The sequence below is a fragment of the Coloeus monedula genome (assembly GCF_965178545.1).
Source record: "Coloeus monedula genome assembly, chromosome: 1".
NCBI classification, from domain to species: Eukaryota; Metazoa; Chordata; class Aves; order Passeriformes; family Corvidae; genus Coloeus; species Coloeus monedula.
The window spans coordinates 67,166,498-67,183,863 of NC_138781.1; the positions used below are offsets into that span (position 1 = coordinate 67,166,498).

At 44.3% G+C, this 17,366-nt stretch overlaps 2 protein-coding genes across 3 annotated transcripts; both read left to right on the plus strand.

Annotated features, from left to right (window-relative positions):
* The first annotated feature begins 2 nt into the window (after positions 1-2).
* On the plus strand, positions 3-10,046 carry TPMT (thiopurine S-methyltransferase). Of its 2 annotated transcripts, none has more exons than XM_082289606.1 (9): positions 3-82; positions 543-703; positions 1,473-1,565; positions 2,626-2,758; positions 3,242-3,294; positions 7,229-7,303; positions 8,030-8,115; positions 9,102-9,146; positions 9,925-10,046. In XM_082289606.1, exons 2-9 carry the CDS (start codon positions 564-566, stop codon positions 10,038-10,040), a joined length of 741 nt encoding a protein of 246 aa, XP_082145732.1. In that variant the 5' UTR covers positions 3-82; positions 543-563; the 3' UTR covers positions 10,041-10,046. The 2 variants fall into 2 exon arrangements, with proteins under 2 accessions (XP_082145732.1, XP_082145731.1); XM_082289605.1 differs by having other exon boundaries at positions 65-82; positions 546-703.
* Positions 10,047-13,388: 3,342 nt separating this feature from the next.
* On the plus strand, positions 13,389-16,970 carry NHLRC1 (NHL repeat containing E3 ubiquitin protein ligase 1). The gene has a single exon (XM_082293176.1). The coding sequence runs from the start codon at positions 13,432-13,434 to the stop codon at positions 14,590-14,592; it is 1,161 nt and encodes a 386-aa protein (XP_082149302.1). The 5' UTR covers positions 13,389-13,431; the 3' UTR covers positions 14,593-16,970.
* Positions 16,971-17,366: the final 396 nt, after the last annotated feature.

The window sequence follows — 17,366 nt, forward strand, 5'->3', positions numbered from 1 at the left end:
CTCTCCGCGGTGCGTAGCGAGGGGGAGGGCGGGGAGGCACCGCCCAGGCCCCGCCGCCCTCGCGGGACCCGCGGCCGCGCAGGTACCGCCGCTGCCGCTGTCCGGGCGGGGGTGCCGAGGGGGGCGGCAGGGGGGCGGTGCTGAGGCGCCACGGGTCACCTCGCGGGTCCCCCGGCCCCGAGCAGCCGCTTGCCCCCGCCTTCTGCCCGCGGGTTTCACGTGAGAGACGTGTCGGCATCTCCCCCCTTCATTACCTGGGTAGGGGGGTTTCTCGCTGGGTGCGAACAGGGAGGCCGCCGGCGGTCCCGTAGTGCTGGACAGGGCGCGTTCCGCCGCCTTCGCCCCGGGAAAGGGGCTCTGGCCGAAGCTGTCGGTAGCAAGAGTGTGCCGAGTGCTCCGTCGCGTTCGGTACAGCTGCATTGCAACTGTCACCAGATAGTGATCTCCTGAGATCTACTAAATTTTTGTCCGACTCGAGGAAGTAAGAGCCAGTTCCAAACTATGCATTGGGTGGTGGTAATTTTTCTCTCTTTTTTTCACAGCAGCAAGCACTCCCTGGAGACATGGACCACTCAGCGGATGCATCCGGGCTCCTGGAAGGCTCTGATATTGGGTCACAGAAAGAGAGAGTGGTGACAGAGGAGGAATGGCTACAAAAATGGGAAATGGGTAACATCGGGTTTCACAAGGAACAAGGGCATCCGTACGTGACTTCAGTCTTCTGCCTAAGCTGTTTTAAGAAATGCCATGAGATGAGTTACTTGGCTCATTTGAGAAACTCTTAATTGAAAATGGAACATTTGCCAAAGGGAAATTATCTTACATGGGCACAGCTTGAAGCAAAAATAAATATAGATATTTTTGTGACCTACATTTGTCAAAGGACAGAGAAAAGAAAGTATTGAAATGAATGTAGAGCTTTTACTCTTGAATCAAGTTTTAAATCTTGGATAGTTTGACTAGAAAATCTTAAATTTTCTGATGGAGAAGCTTTGCACTGTTGTTCATGTTATGAAACTGGGGCTTGAAACAGTGTGCAGAGGGCATCAGAGCAACTACCATGTGCTAAAAGACAAGGACCTAAGAGAGAAAACCTGATTATATAGTCTTTCAAGACCTGTAGAAGTGATTTGATTGATACAGAAGGTTAATAATAGTTCTGTTTAAAATCTCTGTTACGGCCTTCTTAGTGGTGGGTTGGTTGGGTTGTTTACTTGCAAAGATAAACAGAAAACAGAACAAACAGAAATGTGTTAATTTCTGAATGTCATGAAATTGACTTTCTTGCTGTGTAAACAGAAAGTGAATGTTTTTATTTTATGTGTTTATTTCTAATGGCATGAAGCAGGTTGAGCTAATAGTATATGTGCCATTATGGAGTTTTCATGCTGCCTGGCATAGTGTGTAGCACTTGGCTTTTCATGTGCCAGCACAAATACTTGCAAAGTAAGACATGTCTTGTTTTTCTGCAGGCTCCTCCAGAAGTATCTGGATGTTCTTTTAAATGGCAGGAGTGGACTGAGGATATTTTTCCCACTTTGTGGTAAAGCAGTAGAGATGAAATGGTAAAACACAGATAATAAGAGCAAAAACCTTATTTGATGTGGGGAGGGAGGAAGGGAGAGGGGAAATTCCCAACTTTACACTGGCCAGTGGAAATGTGCTGCATCTCCACTGGTAGGAAAGCAGCATCACTGGAAGTTGAAGGGAGGAGGAAGCTGGTGTTTTGTATAGTAGCATGAATTGAATGGATGAGGTCTGACCTGAAAGTCCTCTTGATTTTCCCAAGTTCATCTTGGGGAATGCTGAATTTAGATGGATAGAGTGACTGAAGCTATGCCCTTACCACTGCTGCTTTTGGTAGCGATGCCAGCTTAAATTGTCCACAGTGAGGTTGGTTGTGCCAGATAACATTTTCAAGAGACCATATGGCATGCCAGTCTGGAAATTTAAATGATTTGGACTAAATTTAGCTTCCTCTTTTTTTATACTTCTTATTTTACTTTTACCTTTTTTTTTTTTTTTGGGGGGGGGGTGGTAGTGGTAGTGTTGTATTTATAATCAGGGCCTATATAAGCCAGTGTTCTTTCTTGGAGGGAGGAGGCACAAACCAAAAACTGAACTGCATCCTCAAGTAATCCAGCTATCAGGTTTTATCACAGTAACTACTTTCTAGGCTGACTGTGGGCTTTGACACACACTGGTGTTTTGCTGAGCTGCAGCAGCGCGGAGGTTACCACACCTCCTTCGTTGCCTGTTCCTGCCAAGCCACAGAGACAGCTGGGTGGACAGTGTGCCTCAGTCAGCTCAGTTCAGAGCACAGCACCTTTCTGAAATGGACAGTTTCTCAGTGTGATCACCTGTTTTCATTGAGTTCGTAGGAATAAATGCATAATTTATTGAATCTAAATAAAGCATGTAAGTCCTTGTCAACTGCATGCTGAGTGGTGCTAATTTAAGCTCAGATTATGGAAGGGAGGTGTTCAATATAATCTGAATGCTTCAGAAAGTCAGGATTAGACATATCAGGGCATCCTAAAACTAGGATTTCCCTAATGAATAAATGATGCATGGGAGATACACATTTTGCCCAACCTCTAAACTTGGGCCCTCTCTTGCGTGCAGGCTGGCAGACATGGGACACAGTGTTGTTGGTGTGGAAGTCAGCGAGCAAGCGGTGAAGGAATTTTTTTCAGAACACAGTCTGCCTTACTGTGAGGAACCAGTCCCTGAGATTTCAGGAGCAAAAATGTTCCAGGTATGTCTCCTGTGTTGTCAAATGATGTGGTGTGGTTAATCATGCAATGCAGGCATAACCGAGCAAACAAGTCATTCTGCTTTTACGCCTCTGTTTTACTGGTAATCATTCACCTCTTCTGAGGAGGTCTAAAAGGAAGCTCTGAGTTGTATTTTTGGGCTGAGAAGTTATTCTTCTAAATTTACTACTTTGACCTTCTTATGACAGTGAAGCACCTGAATGTAGAAGGAATGTGTTTTAAAACTGGGCAGTTGCATGCCTTGGTAGATTAGAACCTCTCTGGAGGGGACCAGAAGAGTTACCTCAGTAAACTAAAACTAAAAATGTTTCTCACTGTTTTTCCCCCTTACATGTAAATGTATTTTTAAAATTGCATTTTTAATAGTATATGGGTATATTTTAAGATACATACTTATATACTTATGAGTGTGTATTTAAAGATAGTTAGCTGATAAGGATTGTTTCCCTTGCTTTTTATTGTAGAGTACCTCTGGCAACATTTCTCTCTACTGCTGCAGTATTTATGATTTGTCCAGGTAGGAATACTCATCATGTTTTACAATTCTCTATGATTGAACATGTATTAATACTGTCCAATACTATTATTTTCTTTGAATCAGACAAAGATTTGTCAGTTACTCTCAAGAAAACTTGTATTAATTTGTATGAGAAATATGAATAGCCAATCTCCAACAAAAGCTTAATTCCATTGCTGATCATTAAGGATGACAACTAATTATCTTTAAATGGGCTTCTTATTCCAAGCCATTCTGTGAAAGTTATCAAAAAACATTTTCGCTTTTACAGTAAAACCAAATTACCTTTAACATTACTGATGAATTCTATGAAACAAAACTCTAGTACAATCCCTTACTCAGAGTAGCTTAGTAAAAGTAAAGAGAATATATCCAGAGGTGTCTTAGCACTATAGTTCCCTCCTCTTGCAGTTCTTACTCAGATGTGATTTTCTCTAGATTATGAGGTTTTGGTTAAGTTTCTTGTGTTTGTTTGCTCTTCCTACAAACAACTGTCAGGCACAAGAATTTGTTCCATGGCTCTTCAGTAAAAAGGAGCTAGAGTCTTAACATTTACTTCAATAGGCTTTCCAGAACTAGTACATATACAGGTGCAGTAGGTAGTTCAGGACACCAGAACATGGTGTTTAGTATATGATCTTTTTTTTTCAATCTGCCAAAACACTGGAAAAAAGACTATTCATTACTAGAGTCCAAAGTCTTTCAGACAATAGACCATGACTAAGACTTCTGCTGCTGCAGCTGACTCCAGTTGGTTTGAATAGTGTATATATGTAACTGGTCTTGCAAAGTGTTGAACAGATGGGCTGTGTATGAATGTGACTTTGTAGATACTGCCTGGTTTCTTCCCCTCCTTGCCCCTCCAGGGTAGCTACTTGCTACACTGTAGATCCCTGTAAATCCTTCTTGCTGGGAGTTGACAAGTTGCCCAGGGATTGCTTAAGCTTTTCAGAAATTTTAAAAAAATTCAGTCGTAAGTTTTGTAGCAAGTCATGTGGTGAAACCTGTAACTTCCATCACAACATGGTGGAATAATACTTTGAAATAAACAAAATTAGATAATTAGTGACACTTTAAGTGCATATCACTGGATCCAGTACATAGTTTTCCATCCACAAAATAAATTGGTAGACAGACATTCTGGATGCAGAATGAACTGTATTTCCAACGGCAGTCAGCAGATACCTGTGACTAGAAATGCACATACACTTCTAGTTTCTGTGTACTTCTAGTTTCTGTGTACAGACAATTTGATTAATTACCCAGTAATTATGGAAATTAAACTTATTTCTCTCTTGCTGAGCCTGGCCTACTAACAGGTCCCTTTGATCTCCATTAGCCTAGCATTCATTAGAAGAAAACTCAGGTGTGCTCCTGACCTTTGTCAGAATGGGACATTTCAAAGACTCTTGCTAGTTAAAGAGTAAACAGGAATTACTGCTCTTTCTGGGAATTCTGGGACATATGTAAAACAGTTACATTACACAATCATTGTACCTCCTAATTATGGCTGCAAGACTTCAAAAAAATCAAAAATTGCTTTAACCGAAACTATTAAACATATGCAGAGATAGAAATTCACAAGCTACTCATAAATCCAGTGGGTTTTCTGCAGATACGTGAATTTCTGATTTACATGTTAAATTTTGTTAGTTGTGGTAGTACCTAACCCATGCTGAATGCCATATAAATGCATAGCAGTGTGATACAATGCAAGGTACACCCAAGGGAAGCGCTTCCTAATGCCTTAGCTTCATCCTGATTCTACATCAGGATGAAAGACAGCTGTGTGCCTTTTTTGACCTTTTCCTCATGGCTTCATTGTGTTGTGAAGGAAATTGGATGTGCAAAGGGGAAAAGAGCACCCAGACACTCAGCAGGTCCTGAGATCTGGGCAGCCAGGAGACCAGGACTGGGACAAGGCCACAGCATGAGCCTGCCTGCAGCCTGGGATGTCTGTAGGCCCTGATGAAATCACTGGGGACTAAAGTACATGAAATGCCTGTATGGAGCCACTGCCACCATTCCAGTTAGACCAGATTGAAGCTGAAAGAAAAACCAAGTGCAGAAAACCTCAGTGGCTTGCCTAAGATTTCAGCAGACTCAGCTATGCAGAGAGAACTGCCTCCAAGTCTCAGAAGATCAAGTTTGTCACCTGCCCCACTAAACTTTCCTTTGTGCCCTGCATGTCCATTGCTTGTTTAACTGTCTCTTTTATAGAAATCTCCTTTCAGTTAGAAGGCTGGTTATTTAAATTAGATGCTTAGACTTGGCAAACTTTAAAAGAACTCAGCACTTGAAAGTGTTATCATGTTTCATCGCAGTAGAGTGGGAAATACAAGATCAGCTTGTAGGTTAGATGCCAGAGACTTAGCAATGCCATTGCAATGAAAATAGCAGTGGGCAGAGAGAAGTTCTCATGGTTTAACTCTGGCTAAGGTGATAGAACTAAGCACCACACAGCTGCTTGCCTATTCCCCCATCATGAGATGATGGGGGACAATCAAAAGGGTAAAAGTGAGAAAGAAACATGTGCGTGGAGATGAAAACAGTTTGATAATTAAAAAGAAATTTCAAAAAATTGCAAGGAAAAAAAAACCACACAAAAAAGAACAACCAAAGAGAGAGGAAAATAAAACCCAAGAAAGACAAGTGGTGCAAATGAAAGCAGTTGCCCACCAAGCAACTGACACCTAGCCAGTCCCCAAGCAGTGCCCCCATCCGCCAACCTCCCACCCAGTTTTATTGCTGAGAATGGAGCCAGATGGTCTGGAATATTCCTTTGCTCAGCTGGGGTCAGCTGTGCCTGCTGTGTCCCCGCCCAGCTTCTTGTTCATTCTTGTACTCTCCAGCCTACTCACTGGTGTCACGGTGTGAGGAGCAGAAAAGGTGTTGGTGCTGTGTAAGTGCTGCTCCGCAATAGCTCAGTCGTCAGCATGTTATCAACATGATTTCAAGCCCAAATCCAACACAGCCCTATGCAAGCTATTATGAAGAAAGGTAGCCCTACCCTAGCCAAAACCTGTACAGAAATGAAGACAGAGGTGATGCAATTGGACTCTGACATCTGCCCAGTAGGCAGAAGGTTATTGCACCATTCATGCCACATTTTTCTAAGTAAACGTATTCAAACTTTCTTTAAAATTACGCAATTTACTTCATTACTACCTCATTGTCTAACATCCTCTTTTAATAATTACCAAAAACAAGGCTCTTTCTTATCCCCTGAATATTCTTGTCTTTTGTGTCACTCTGGCTGCTCTTACCATCCATTAATAAAGGCATTTCTTGATAGTCTTGCCCACTTGCAGGCTTTGGGTGGTCATTGAAGCCATCTGCCAGCATATCCAGAAGCAAAATTAGTGTCTGCAGCACAATTACACTGAGGCAAGCAGCACTAACTTAGCTTTTCTAGCATTAAACAAATGGCAAGCTTAAGCTAACCATCCTGGGCATGTAGCTGGGAATTCAGGTGTCTAAAGTTACTGAATGTGCTGAGCTCAATGATAGTAAGCAACAAGGCACCTTCCTTAGCCTGCATCTGAAATAATGCATGGGTTTTAGACGGTGGTCAAGAACTGTTGGTGTGCTGAGTGCATGTTAGACAGCAGGATGTGGTTATTGAACACCCAGACTTGTAGCTGAATATGTTAAAACTACATTTCTTCCTCCCTGCCATGTCTCAGCACCCCCTGATGGGGAAGCACTGACCAATTCCTGCACCTCTTTGTTATTGCAGCAGGACTGAGAAGCAGGAGGGCTTCTTAAATTCCAGATCCCATTGGTTTGGATTATGAAAGTGCTGCACCATAAAAAAAGGTGGTGGGGGATCTGCACCACTAGCTGCAGAATCCTTGTGACTTTACAAAAGTATCTGAATAAAGATGAAGGTGCCTTTTTACTATTTCTAACCCTTTTCCTTATCTTGTTACAGCTCAATAGTTGGCAAGTTTGATGGGGTTTGGGACAGAGGAGCTCTTGTAGCTGTGAATCCATGTGACAGACAACGGTTAGTAAATTGCATTGTTACTATCTTTTCTCTGTGACAGGTTTTTGATCCTGTGACAGGTTTTTGATCCTGTGACTTGTTGATGAGTCTTTTTTTATTTAAAGAACCAACCTACCCAAGTTCTTCTCTACCACAAGCATCTGCTGCAGTCTCAGAGTGCTGTACTCTTCCTTCAGGAAGCCGCCCTGCCTCTCAGTGGGAAAATATGTGGTTTGTTCCAACCCAAAAGAAGCAGAGCTTCAAGTCTCATCTGAATTCTATTATTTCCTTTTCACCCCATCTTCTCTCTTTGCTCTTTTTCCCCTCACTCCTCTTCATTCCAAATTTTTGTTCTTTCCTATAGCCAGCCCAAATTTAGTTTGAACCTGCTCCCAGGATTTTTTGATTAGATATATAATCTTCAATTCACAATAATTTTAAAAGATGAGTAATGTAATGTGTACTGTATTCTAGACTGTGGCAGATGAATACTTGGTTTGTCTGTTAATCTTGATCTGAATGTGCAAAAAAAGGATAAATGCCCGTTTATGAGGAATAAATATAACCTTTATTTGATGTTTTTCATGTGTAGCATGAATTTTATGCTCCTGAAATTTAAACTGTTTCGCTTAGTCTCTGTGCAGTTCAGTTCAAATTCTGTCTGCATAGAAATGCATTTTGTTGAACATTTGAATGATATGCTTAAATGCTTTGCAAAAATAATAAAGCATAATTTTTTCCTTTTAGCTATGCCAGTTTGATGATCAACCTAGTGGAGAAAAATTCTTCTTATCTCCTTGTTACGGTTTCATATGATCCAAACAAACATAAAGGTGAGAACTTTGTACTGTTCATGTTGTGATTTTGCTTTAATACAAATTGTATAAAGATACAGTAGATGTATTAGTATCTTCCCCAAGATTCTTATCTGCATAGCTTTGTTAGCTGGTGGCACCAGTATAACTGTGTGTTAAAATGTTTAGATATTCACCGAGCTTGAGACTATATTTGGGTTTTCTCTAGCATTCAGAAATGCTAAGGGTGAGTTGAGGACAGTCATGGTATATTAACAATGAAAGAAAACTGTAAGTGTGGCTGTTACAATGAAGCTGGAAGTCAGAGCACTTAGTAACATCCTGTCTGGCCTCGGGAGCTTGAAACACTCCCAAGAACATCAGCTTCATGCTGTTTATCCAGTATTTGCAACCCAATGTGTTGCCAATCTTGTGCCTCTCTCTCAGCCACTACCACACTCTGAATCTACTTAGAAGACATGAAATTCTGTAAAGTCGTAAGGTATTTTTTCCTTTTATAGTTTTTATATTATGTACTGAAGTGAGAGATTTTTTAGTTAATATTAACTCACAAAAGAAAGATTTTTTTTTTTTCTGCTTTTGGGCCCTTCAGCGTAATTATCCCCCCCCCCCCAAAAATAGGTCTTGCTATCACAAGCAACAACAGTTTAATTCATTGCTTTCCCTCTGACATTGTTCAGCTTTTAGCCTTAATCATGCCATTGTAGTATAAAGAGATGTGGACTGGATTCACACAGCACTCTGAGAGTGGTCATAGCCACGTCACATTCATGATTCCCTGCTGCAGCTGGAGATGAAGCAGCAGCAACACCTAAAGCTGTCTGGCCCACCAAGGTGCCACGAGTTCCTGGACGTGTTTTATGGTTCCTGCTGGTGGTGCTACACCCTGGGGCCCAATTACAGGCCAGGTGCTGTGAGTGAAGGGGTTGGCTCTTGTACTGCAATGTAAATTTTGTCTTCTTCCCATGTCTCATCTCTGATTAGTTTAATCCCTTTTCTTTCAGGCCCACCATTTTATGTTCCTGAATCTGAAATTCAAAGTTTGTTTGGTGAGTAAAATTTCCGCTAACCCTTAGGAATTTTTTCCAAAGCACATAAAGATGTTTAGATGCCTCTATCTTGCCCTGTGATGAGTGATACAGTCATTTGCTTCTTATCTAAAGGCTAGAGTCATGGGAAAATGCTGGGAAAAATTATTACCGTTTAGCCACAGGGATTTTGCTGTCAAGGAAAGTTCTCAGTTCTTCAAAAGATATGAAGAAAACCCAAGAGACAAAGTTTCTTGTCTCCCTTTGGTACCTTTTTATTCTCCCAGGATTCATACTGCACTCAGTAATCCTGTAGCTGCAGTCTCAGAGTCCTGTTTGACCATTTTGCCTTTGCCTGCACCTCATCAACCAGTTGCCCTGGCTTTAATACAAGTCCTACCAGTGCTACCATTTCTGCTGTACTTTTGTGACAAAGAAGGAAAGTAACATGGCACTCAAAGAAAATGCTAAAAATGTACAACTCATATCTATCAAAGTAATGAAATTTGGAGCTGTGTCAGGAATTTAATTTTAGGCGTTCCTCATGATGTGCTGTAATATCTTACTTGTAAATTTACAACTTTCTGAGACTCCAGCAGTGTTTCTGTGCAGTGAGTCATTTGCATAGACTGTTGCATCCCAGTGCAAAAGAGAGAGATTAGGTTTCCCCCAGTGCATTTATATCACTGTGTTAGGGACTATGAGGAAATCTGTGGATAAGATTTTTTTTTTTCCTGGACACTTTGCATTTTTCTTTGACTAATCATTCACTAATTTGTTATTCTTACCTCCTTTTCAGGCAACTGCTGTGAGATTAAGTGTCTTGAAAAAGTCGATGATTTCTCAGAGAGACACAGGCAATGGGGACTAGATTATTTTCTGGAGGTGCTATATATACTCAAGTTTGTAGCTTGATTAAAATGAATTAAAATAACTTGCCTCCCATCTTGCTTTTACTGACATCTCACATTTTAAAATGGGCCTTCTTGAAGCAGGCTTTTTGTCCATTTTGCTTACAAAGGCAGCTCTCCTACACAGCTGCCTTTACTGCCTTGAGATGTGAACAGCTTTTCTTAAACTCCGTGAACAAGCAACCATTACTAAGGTACACCTTATTCGTCCATGTCAATTCAAATCATGAGAGCTGTGAGAAAGAAATGTTCTTGTACCTTTTCAGCCATTGCTGATCAATGCTGTCTGCCTGGCACTCTGCAGGTTGGCCTCGTCAGCTAGCAGCCATGGGAGTGTGTCAGCTGCAGTTCAGACACTGTTTTCTGGGGCACTGGCTTTGCACCAGGCTGGACAGAGAGAGGTGGGAAGCTGCTGCAAGTTGGTTCTCTCTTGTCCCTGTGAATACATGTCAAGTGAAGAGCTGGCAGTGAGTGGGCAAGGCAAGGCAGCAGCTGCCAAGAGGAGATTACCATCCAGCAAGAAAGGCTGGAGGGAAGTAGACTGGATGACAGTAAAGGGGAGAGTATGGGTAGAAAACGTCCTGGCAGTTGCTCACAAGTGTGCTGCTCCCTCATTTCAGAATGCAGCTATTGTCAGGTGAACCAACAGTGCCTTACTTTGGGTAAGAGAGTTCAAAGAGTGCTGAGAGAGCTGCAGATGTTATTGCTAAGCCATTCTCCATCATCTCTGAAAGGCCATGGAGTATGGGATGGGTGCCTGAGGACTGGAGGAAAACCAATGTCACTCCAGTCTTCAAAAAAGTGCAAGAAGGAGGATCTAGGAAACTATAGACCAGTCAACATCACCTTTATCCTTGGAACAACCCCTCCTGGATGTCATCTCTAAGCAAGTGGAGGAAAAGAAGGTTATCAGAAGTAGCCAACATGGATTCACTAAGGGAAATGGGCTGGGTTAGTGGGCAGCAAGGTAGATTGAGAACTGGCTGAGGGGCAGAGCTCAGCATTGTGGTCAGTCTAGTTGGAGGCTGTAGCAAGCAGTGTTCCCAGGGGTCAGTACTGGGTCCAGTCTTGTTCACCTTATTAATCAGTGATCTGAATGAAGGGACAGAGTGTACCTGCAGTAAATTTGCTGATGATACAAAACTAGGGGGAGTGACACACCGAAGTGCTGTGCTGCCATGCTGCAAGACCTGGACAGGCACAGGAGCCAGGCAGAGAGGAACCTAGTGAAGTTCAATGAAGGCAAGTGCAGGGTCCTGAACCTGGGGAAGAAAAACCCGGGGCACCAGCACAGGCTGGGGGCTGACCTGCTGGAAGGCAGCTCTGCTGAGAAGGACCTGGGAGTCCTGGTGGTCAACAAGTTAGCCAGCAGTGTGCCCTTCTGGCCAAAAAGGTCAGTGGTATCCTTGGGTGCATTAGGAAGAGTGTGGTCAGCAGATCGAGGGAGGTGATCGTGCTCCTCTACGCAGCCCTGGTGAGGCCACCTCTGGAGTGCTGTGTCCAGTTCTGGACTCGTCAGTACAAGAGAGACCTCAACATGCAGTAGGTCCGGCAGAGGACTATAAAGATGGCTGGGAGACTGGAGCATCTTGCTTATGAAGAAAGGCTGAGAGAGCTAGGATTGTTTATCCTGGAGGGGAGGCAACTGAGCAGGGACTCATCAATGCTTACAAATATCTTTTAGGGGAGTGGATAAAATGATGGGACCAGATTTTCAGCTTTGCCCAGGGGCAGGACAAGGGGCCACAGGCACAAACTGAAACACAGAATGTTCTGTCTGAATAGGGGGAAAAACTCCTCTACTTTAAGAGTGACAGAGGATGGGAATTTCTCCCCTTTGCAGCTTATTTTGAAAGGAAAGATATGATTGAAATGTAGTGTATCATAATTTGTCGAGAATAGAAGGCGAGTAAAAGTCATAGGGCTTTTTAGAGTGCCATAGTCCTAGAGCTGCAAATGGGTCTCCTGGTTTTAGCACAGCAGTCCCCACGCCCACAACCCATTGGAACACTCAGTATTGCCTGTAGATACTCGTGTTTCAAGGTTGGGTTGACAGAGAGAAGAAGGGATGTAGCCAGTGGGCCAGTGCAAGCTGGGAGCTGCTGTTTTTGTTTGTTTTCATTCCTGGCCAGTACTGCAGCTACCAGGTTAAAGCATCTCCTTCCTTTCAATACAGAAAGTTTTGTCTGGATGCAACATGAGAGCTGCTGAAGTTTATCTCAGACTTCCAGATACGTGATAGCTGCAAAAGGCCAGGCGCTTGGCACGAGGCTGCCGCGTGCTCTGTGGTGTCCTGCACAGGACTCCCAGGCATGCGACAGCCTGGCAAGAGCAATGCCACATACCAAACCAGCCATTTTAGGATGTGTAAGATGGCTCTTTGTGTGTACCCTGCAATTACTCTGAGAATACCCTGTAAATACACCTAGCAGAATGAGCACATGCTGTTTATGCACCTTACAAGATGTGTGTACTTATCTGTCTGAGAAATGTGTCTGCTAGAGATGAATGTAAATATTTTCTAAAGTTTGCCAGAATGGCAGGGAAAATCCAAAGAAATAAAGATGCTCAGAGGGATGGAGTGCATCCCCTATGAAGACAGGCTGAGAGTTGGGATAGTTCAGCCTGGAGAAGGCTCTGGGGAGACCTTAGACCAGCCTTCAGTACCTGAAGGGCCTGCAGGAGAACTGGAGAGACTTTTTACAAGGACATGTAGTGACAGGACAAAGTGAAAACTGGCAGAGGGTAGGTTTAGGTGATATATTAAGAAGAAATTCCTTGGTGCAAGGGTGATGAGAGTAGAACAGGTTGCCCAGAGTAGCTGTAGATGCCCTGTCCCTGGAAGTGTTCAAGGCCAGGTTGGATGGGGCTTTGAGCAACCTGGTTTATCCTGATCATCCCTACCCATGGGAGGGGGATTGGAACTACATAACCTTCAAGGTCCCTTCCAACCGAAACCATCCAGCAGTCCCACGATTCTGTGAAATTGTGGCTTAATTCTTTACTCTGGTAGGGGCATAAATACAGCTAGTAGTGGTATGGTAATTTGGTAACGGGATGTCTGTAAGAATCTGGCGGATATATTAATATTCTGGCGGGTATTTGAACGTCCTTGTGGATATTTGAACACTGCGGTGGTTATTTGAGTGTTCTGGGGGCTATATGAACACTGGTGGATCTGCGAGTGCTGTGGCGGGTACAGGGACGCTCCGCGGTCCCAGCGGGAAGGGCGGCCCGGGCCGCAGGGCCCCAGCGCCGTCCCGGCGGCAGCGCTGCTCCGCCCCCGCTGGCCCGCAGGGGGCGCGCGGCCGCCTCAGCCGCGCTCAGCGCCCGCCCCGCTGGGCCCGGGGGATCGGGGCCGGCGCGGGGGCTCCGATCGCTCTCCTCAGGCGGGCATGGCGGCGGAGGACGAGGCGGAGCTGAGCCTGCTGGAGTGCCGGGTGTGCTTCGAGCCGTACGGCCCCGACGGGCAGCGGCGGCCGCTCAACCTGCCCTGCGGGCACGTCCTCTGCCGGGGCTGCGTGGGGGCCCTGGCCGGCGCCGAGCGCCGGAGGCTGGAGTGTCCCTTCTGCCGGCGGCTCTGCGGCCCCGCCGAGACCAGCGACTGCCGCCCTCTGCTGCAGCTGCTGGAGCTTCTGGGCCCCGGCGGTGGCGGCCTCGCCTCGGCCCTGGGCCGGAGCGGCGGAGGGGCGGCGGCGCCGGCTCCCGCGGGGCTCGGTCTGCGGCTGTGCCTGGGGGGCTGGGGGTCGCTGGTGAACCCCACTGGGGTGGCGGCCTGCCCCGGGTCGGGCCGCCTGGCAGTGGCACACGACGGCAAGAAAAGGATCCACGTCTTCGGGCCGAGCGGGTTCTGCCTGCGGCGTTTCGGGGAGCGGGGGGACGCGGGCAACGACATCAAGTATCCCCTCGATGTGACGGTCACGTCGGACGGACACGTGGTGGTCACCGACGGCGGGGACTGCTCCGTGAAGGCCTTCGATTTTGAGGGAAGGGGAGTCCTGGCTGTCCGGGAAGGCTTCTCTTTGCCCTGGGGCTTAGATGCCACCCCCAAGAGCGAAGTAATCCTGACCGACTCGGAGGCAGGCGCGCTCTACCGCTTGACGGCCGACTTCCAAAGGGGGGAATTAAAGAAGTGTCAGATGATCCGGTCCCGGCTTGTCAGCCCCAGAGCGGTTGCAGTCTGCCAGACCTCGGGTGCTGTCGTCGTAATAGAGCACCTAAAAGCTCGAGGGCCGAGCAAGGACAGCACCCGCGTGAAGATATTCAGTGCCGAGATGGATCTCATCGGCCAGATGGACAGCTTCGGTCTGAACCTCGTTTTCCCCTCCAGAATATATGCTACTGCTGTGGCCTTCGACAAAGAAGGTCGTGTTCTAGTAACGGATGTCTGTAGCCTGGCTGTCATATGCTTAGGGAAACCTGAGGAATTTCCCATCTTTAATCCTCTAATTAGCCATGGACTTTCTTATCCTGTCGGACTGACTTACATGGCAAATGATTCCCTTGTTGTCTTAGACAGCGGTGATCATTCAGTAAAAGTATATAGCTCTACCTGAATGGGGTTAGATGCTTACTGCAAGCTGCTTTTGGCCATAAAGCATGCAGAGTTCGGGTGTTAGTAGGCGTGAAGGGAGGAGGCAGATTTTGGGCTTTGAGTGAAATTACCCTCTGAGCAACACGCCGTGTTTCCTGCAAAACTTGCATCGCATCTCTTGCCTACCTGTTGGAGAGGACCTGGCTGTTGCTGCCTGTAGCCAACAATGAATCAACCAAACAAATCATTTGGCATTTAAAAACTATTCCATGTCTTGATAACCAAGTGTTTTTCATTCTTTTTGACGAGTAATCAAAGACCAGCACCTGTGAAAGTAATGTGTCATTTATTTATGTGGCCCAGCACATAGTTTTCACTATTCTTAAGTATAGATACACTCCTGACAGAACTGTTTCCAGGAATTGTGCACAAGGAAAGAGATTTCCTTGACAGAATGATAGGAGAATTGGAAGCCTCCGCTCAAGGTTGCCTAAATCCAGCTAAAATCGTTGTGATGGAGAAGCTACCACTGATGAGTGAGTTATGAGAAGTGAATTCGTGTTCAAAGCCTGTTTTGTCCGTACCAGGAAAATGTACTTCGGGGAGCACTCTTGGCTAGTTTATTCCTACCTTTATTAAGGTTGTACTGGAGCACTTTGTCTTCCTCTAAAATGCCCAAGTCTGTGTCTTTACCCAGAGTTAATCTGGTGTGTGGTTACACAGTGGGCTGCTTTCCCTAAAAGCCCCTTGAAGTATTCTATTCACGTTTAGACCACAAATACTCCTGCATGTGTAAGTTTGAGTTGGCTGTGCTGCTAATGCTACAGGTAGGAGGTTTTCAGCACTGCCTGCCCCTGTTTTGTCATTAATATGGTGCTTTTACACCTCAAACTCCAGGATTCAACTGCAAATTGAAATGTTAGTGAGAAGTAATAGAGAAAGGGGGACGTAAGCATCATTTTTTTTCCTAGCTTCCAAATGAGGTTTTGTTGATTGTGAACACACAGGAGATTTAGATCAGTTTATATTCTCTTGTTTTACTCACAGTAATATTATATTCTCACTTATATTCTCACAGTTTTACTGTGGACGCAAGTCCTGTTGCCTTATTGCACAGTGGAAATTATGGTATATATGAGATATTTTGAGAAGGATTTAATACCCCCACTAGAAGTCACTGCTGCATTTTTTGTCATTTACCTGCTGCTAAAATGATTACTTAGATGGTTCAGCATTAAAATGAAGTTAGATATAAATGTAAATGCTATCTGAGGTAGAGACAAGTAGATTAAAATGGCAGAAAACTTTCTGGGTAATTTCTTTGTTTTAGTAATTGAAATCATTAATATTAACTAAGGTAATTTGAAATTCACAGGCAATCTGTCAGTACATTTTTTATCTGGCTTTTGGTCTGACTTCAGGGCATTTAATAACTGCATGTGTTACAGCACCAGTGATTTACCAAATACTTGCATTAAATTGGAGCAGTTCAGCCCTCTAATTCAGCCAATGTGTTAATCTGTCTCATGTCAACATTTATATAAACAAAACAAATCTATTAATTGCAGCTATTTGTAAAGGTTAATTGAACAGTGACCTGTCAATAAAGTGTGATTTGCTTATTCCTATATTTTAATAATTTAGTGACAATTCCTCACAACTTCTCATCACGTGTTTCCTTGTTACAACACCACTTCTGTATTGCAGTTGCCCTGTAGATGTTTTCTTCTTCTGTTTGGTGATATCCTGCAGAAGTTGTTGTAGGGCCATTTGTTGCTATTGAAAATTATATGGATCTGCACAGTTGGTATTTTTCAGCCTTCTCCACTGCCAGGTCAAAGGCAGTGAGTGCCTTTGGAAGAACCAGAAATCCTCCTTGGCCGTTCTGCAGTAGGAGGTGTATGGCCCTGAGCAGGAGCCCAGTTGGGAGGTCAGGAAGGAAATTTCACTCAGAGAAGCAGACCCCTGGATTATATATTCCTTTTGAGATGCCAAGGAGATGCCTGACTTTGATAGAACCAATTAGATAACACTTCCTTTGGGGGACTGCTGTGTGTTAAAAATGCATGCAATGCCATCAGTGCTGTATTCATACATAATTAATACTTTGTCACAGTAGCACTTCCTCAGAACCATGGGCTGTGAGCTTTCATCTCCTCAAACCTTTGTGTGCACTAGGAGCTTGTTTTTGCTACTGGACTCATGGATTTCCTAAGACCTACGGCCATGTAGGCAACTTTCCAGCAGTTGAAATGCTGATTTTTAAACATTTTATTCATGCTGTTTTAAAATCTACAAAAACTCCCATTGCTGTCCATTCTGCTCCTGTCTCATTTGGTAACTAGAAATCACTTGATTTTTGGGTTTGTAAGCAAAATAAACTTTGGGACTTTATTCTACCTAATAGAATTTTATTTTTTTTTCTGTGTGCCATCCCCTGCAGTCTCTGCTTTACCTACGTACTGAAAGAAGATGCAGACTTTTTCTGTGAAGAATGCAACTGTTTTCCTTTTACTCTGCAGCTTGGTGCTTAGTGTTGTACAACTGCATCAAAGGAACCATTACATTCTGCCTTAATTCATTTGATGCAGGTGCCTAAATTGAGAAGCCATAATGAACTGTATAAAACCAAGTATTAAAAATTCTGAGTTCTTTGGTGTGTAATGGAGTATGCAGCAGTAAAGCTGAAATCTTTCTTTTGACACAAAATCTTGTGTTCTGAGAGAGGGATGGCAAATATTAAAGGGCCCATACTTGAACTGATAACCTTAGGTTTGGAGTCTGACTGGTTGTGCT

Coding starts and splice junctions, on each gene's coding strand:
- TPMT (XM_082289606.1), top strand. CDS start 564: ATGGACCACTCAGCGGATGCATCCGGGCTCCTGGAAGGCTCTGATATT. Junction 704..1,472: donor CACAAGGAACAAGGGCATCC/GTACGTGACTTC, acceptor GTTTTTCTGCAG/GCTCCTCCAGAAGTATCTGG. Junction 1,566..2,625: donor AAAGCAGTAGAGATGAAATG/GTAAAACACAGA, acceptor TCTTGCGTGCAG/GCTGGCAGACATGGGACACA.
- NHLRC1 (XM_082293176.1), top strand. CDS start 13,432: ATGGCGGCGGAGGACGAGGCGGAGCTGAGCCTGCTGGAGTGCCGGGTG.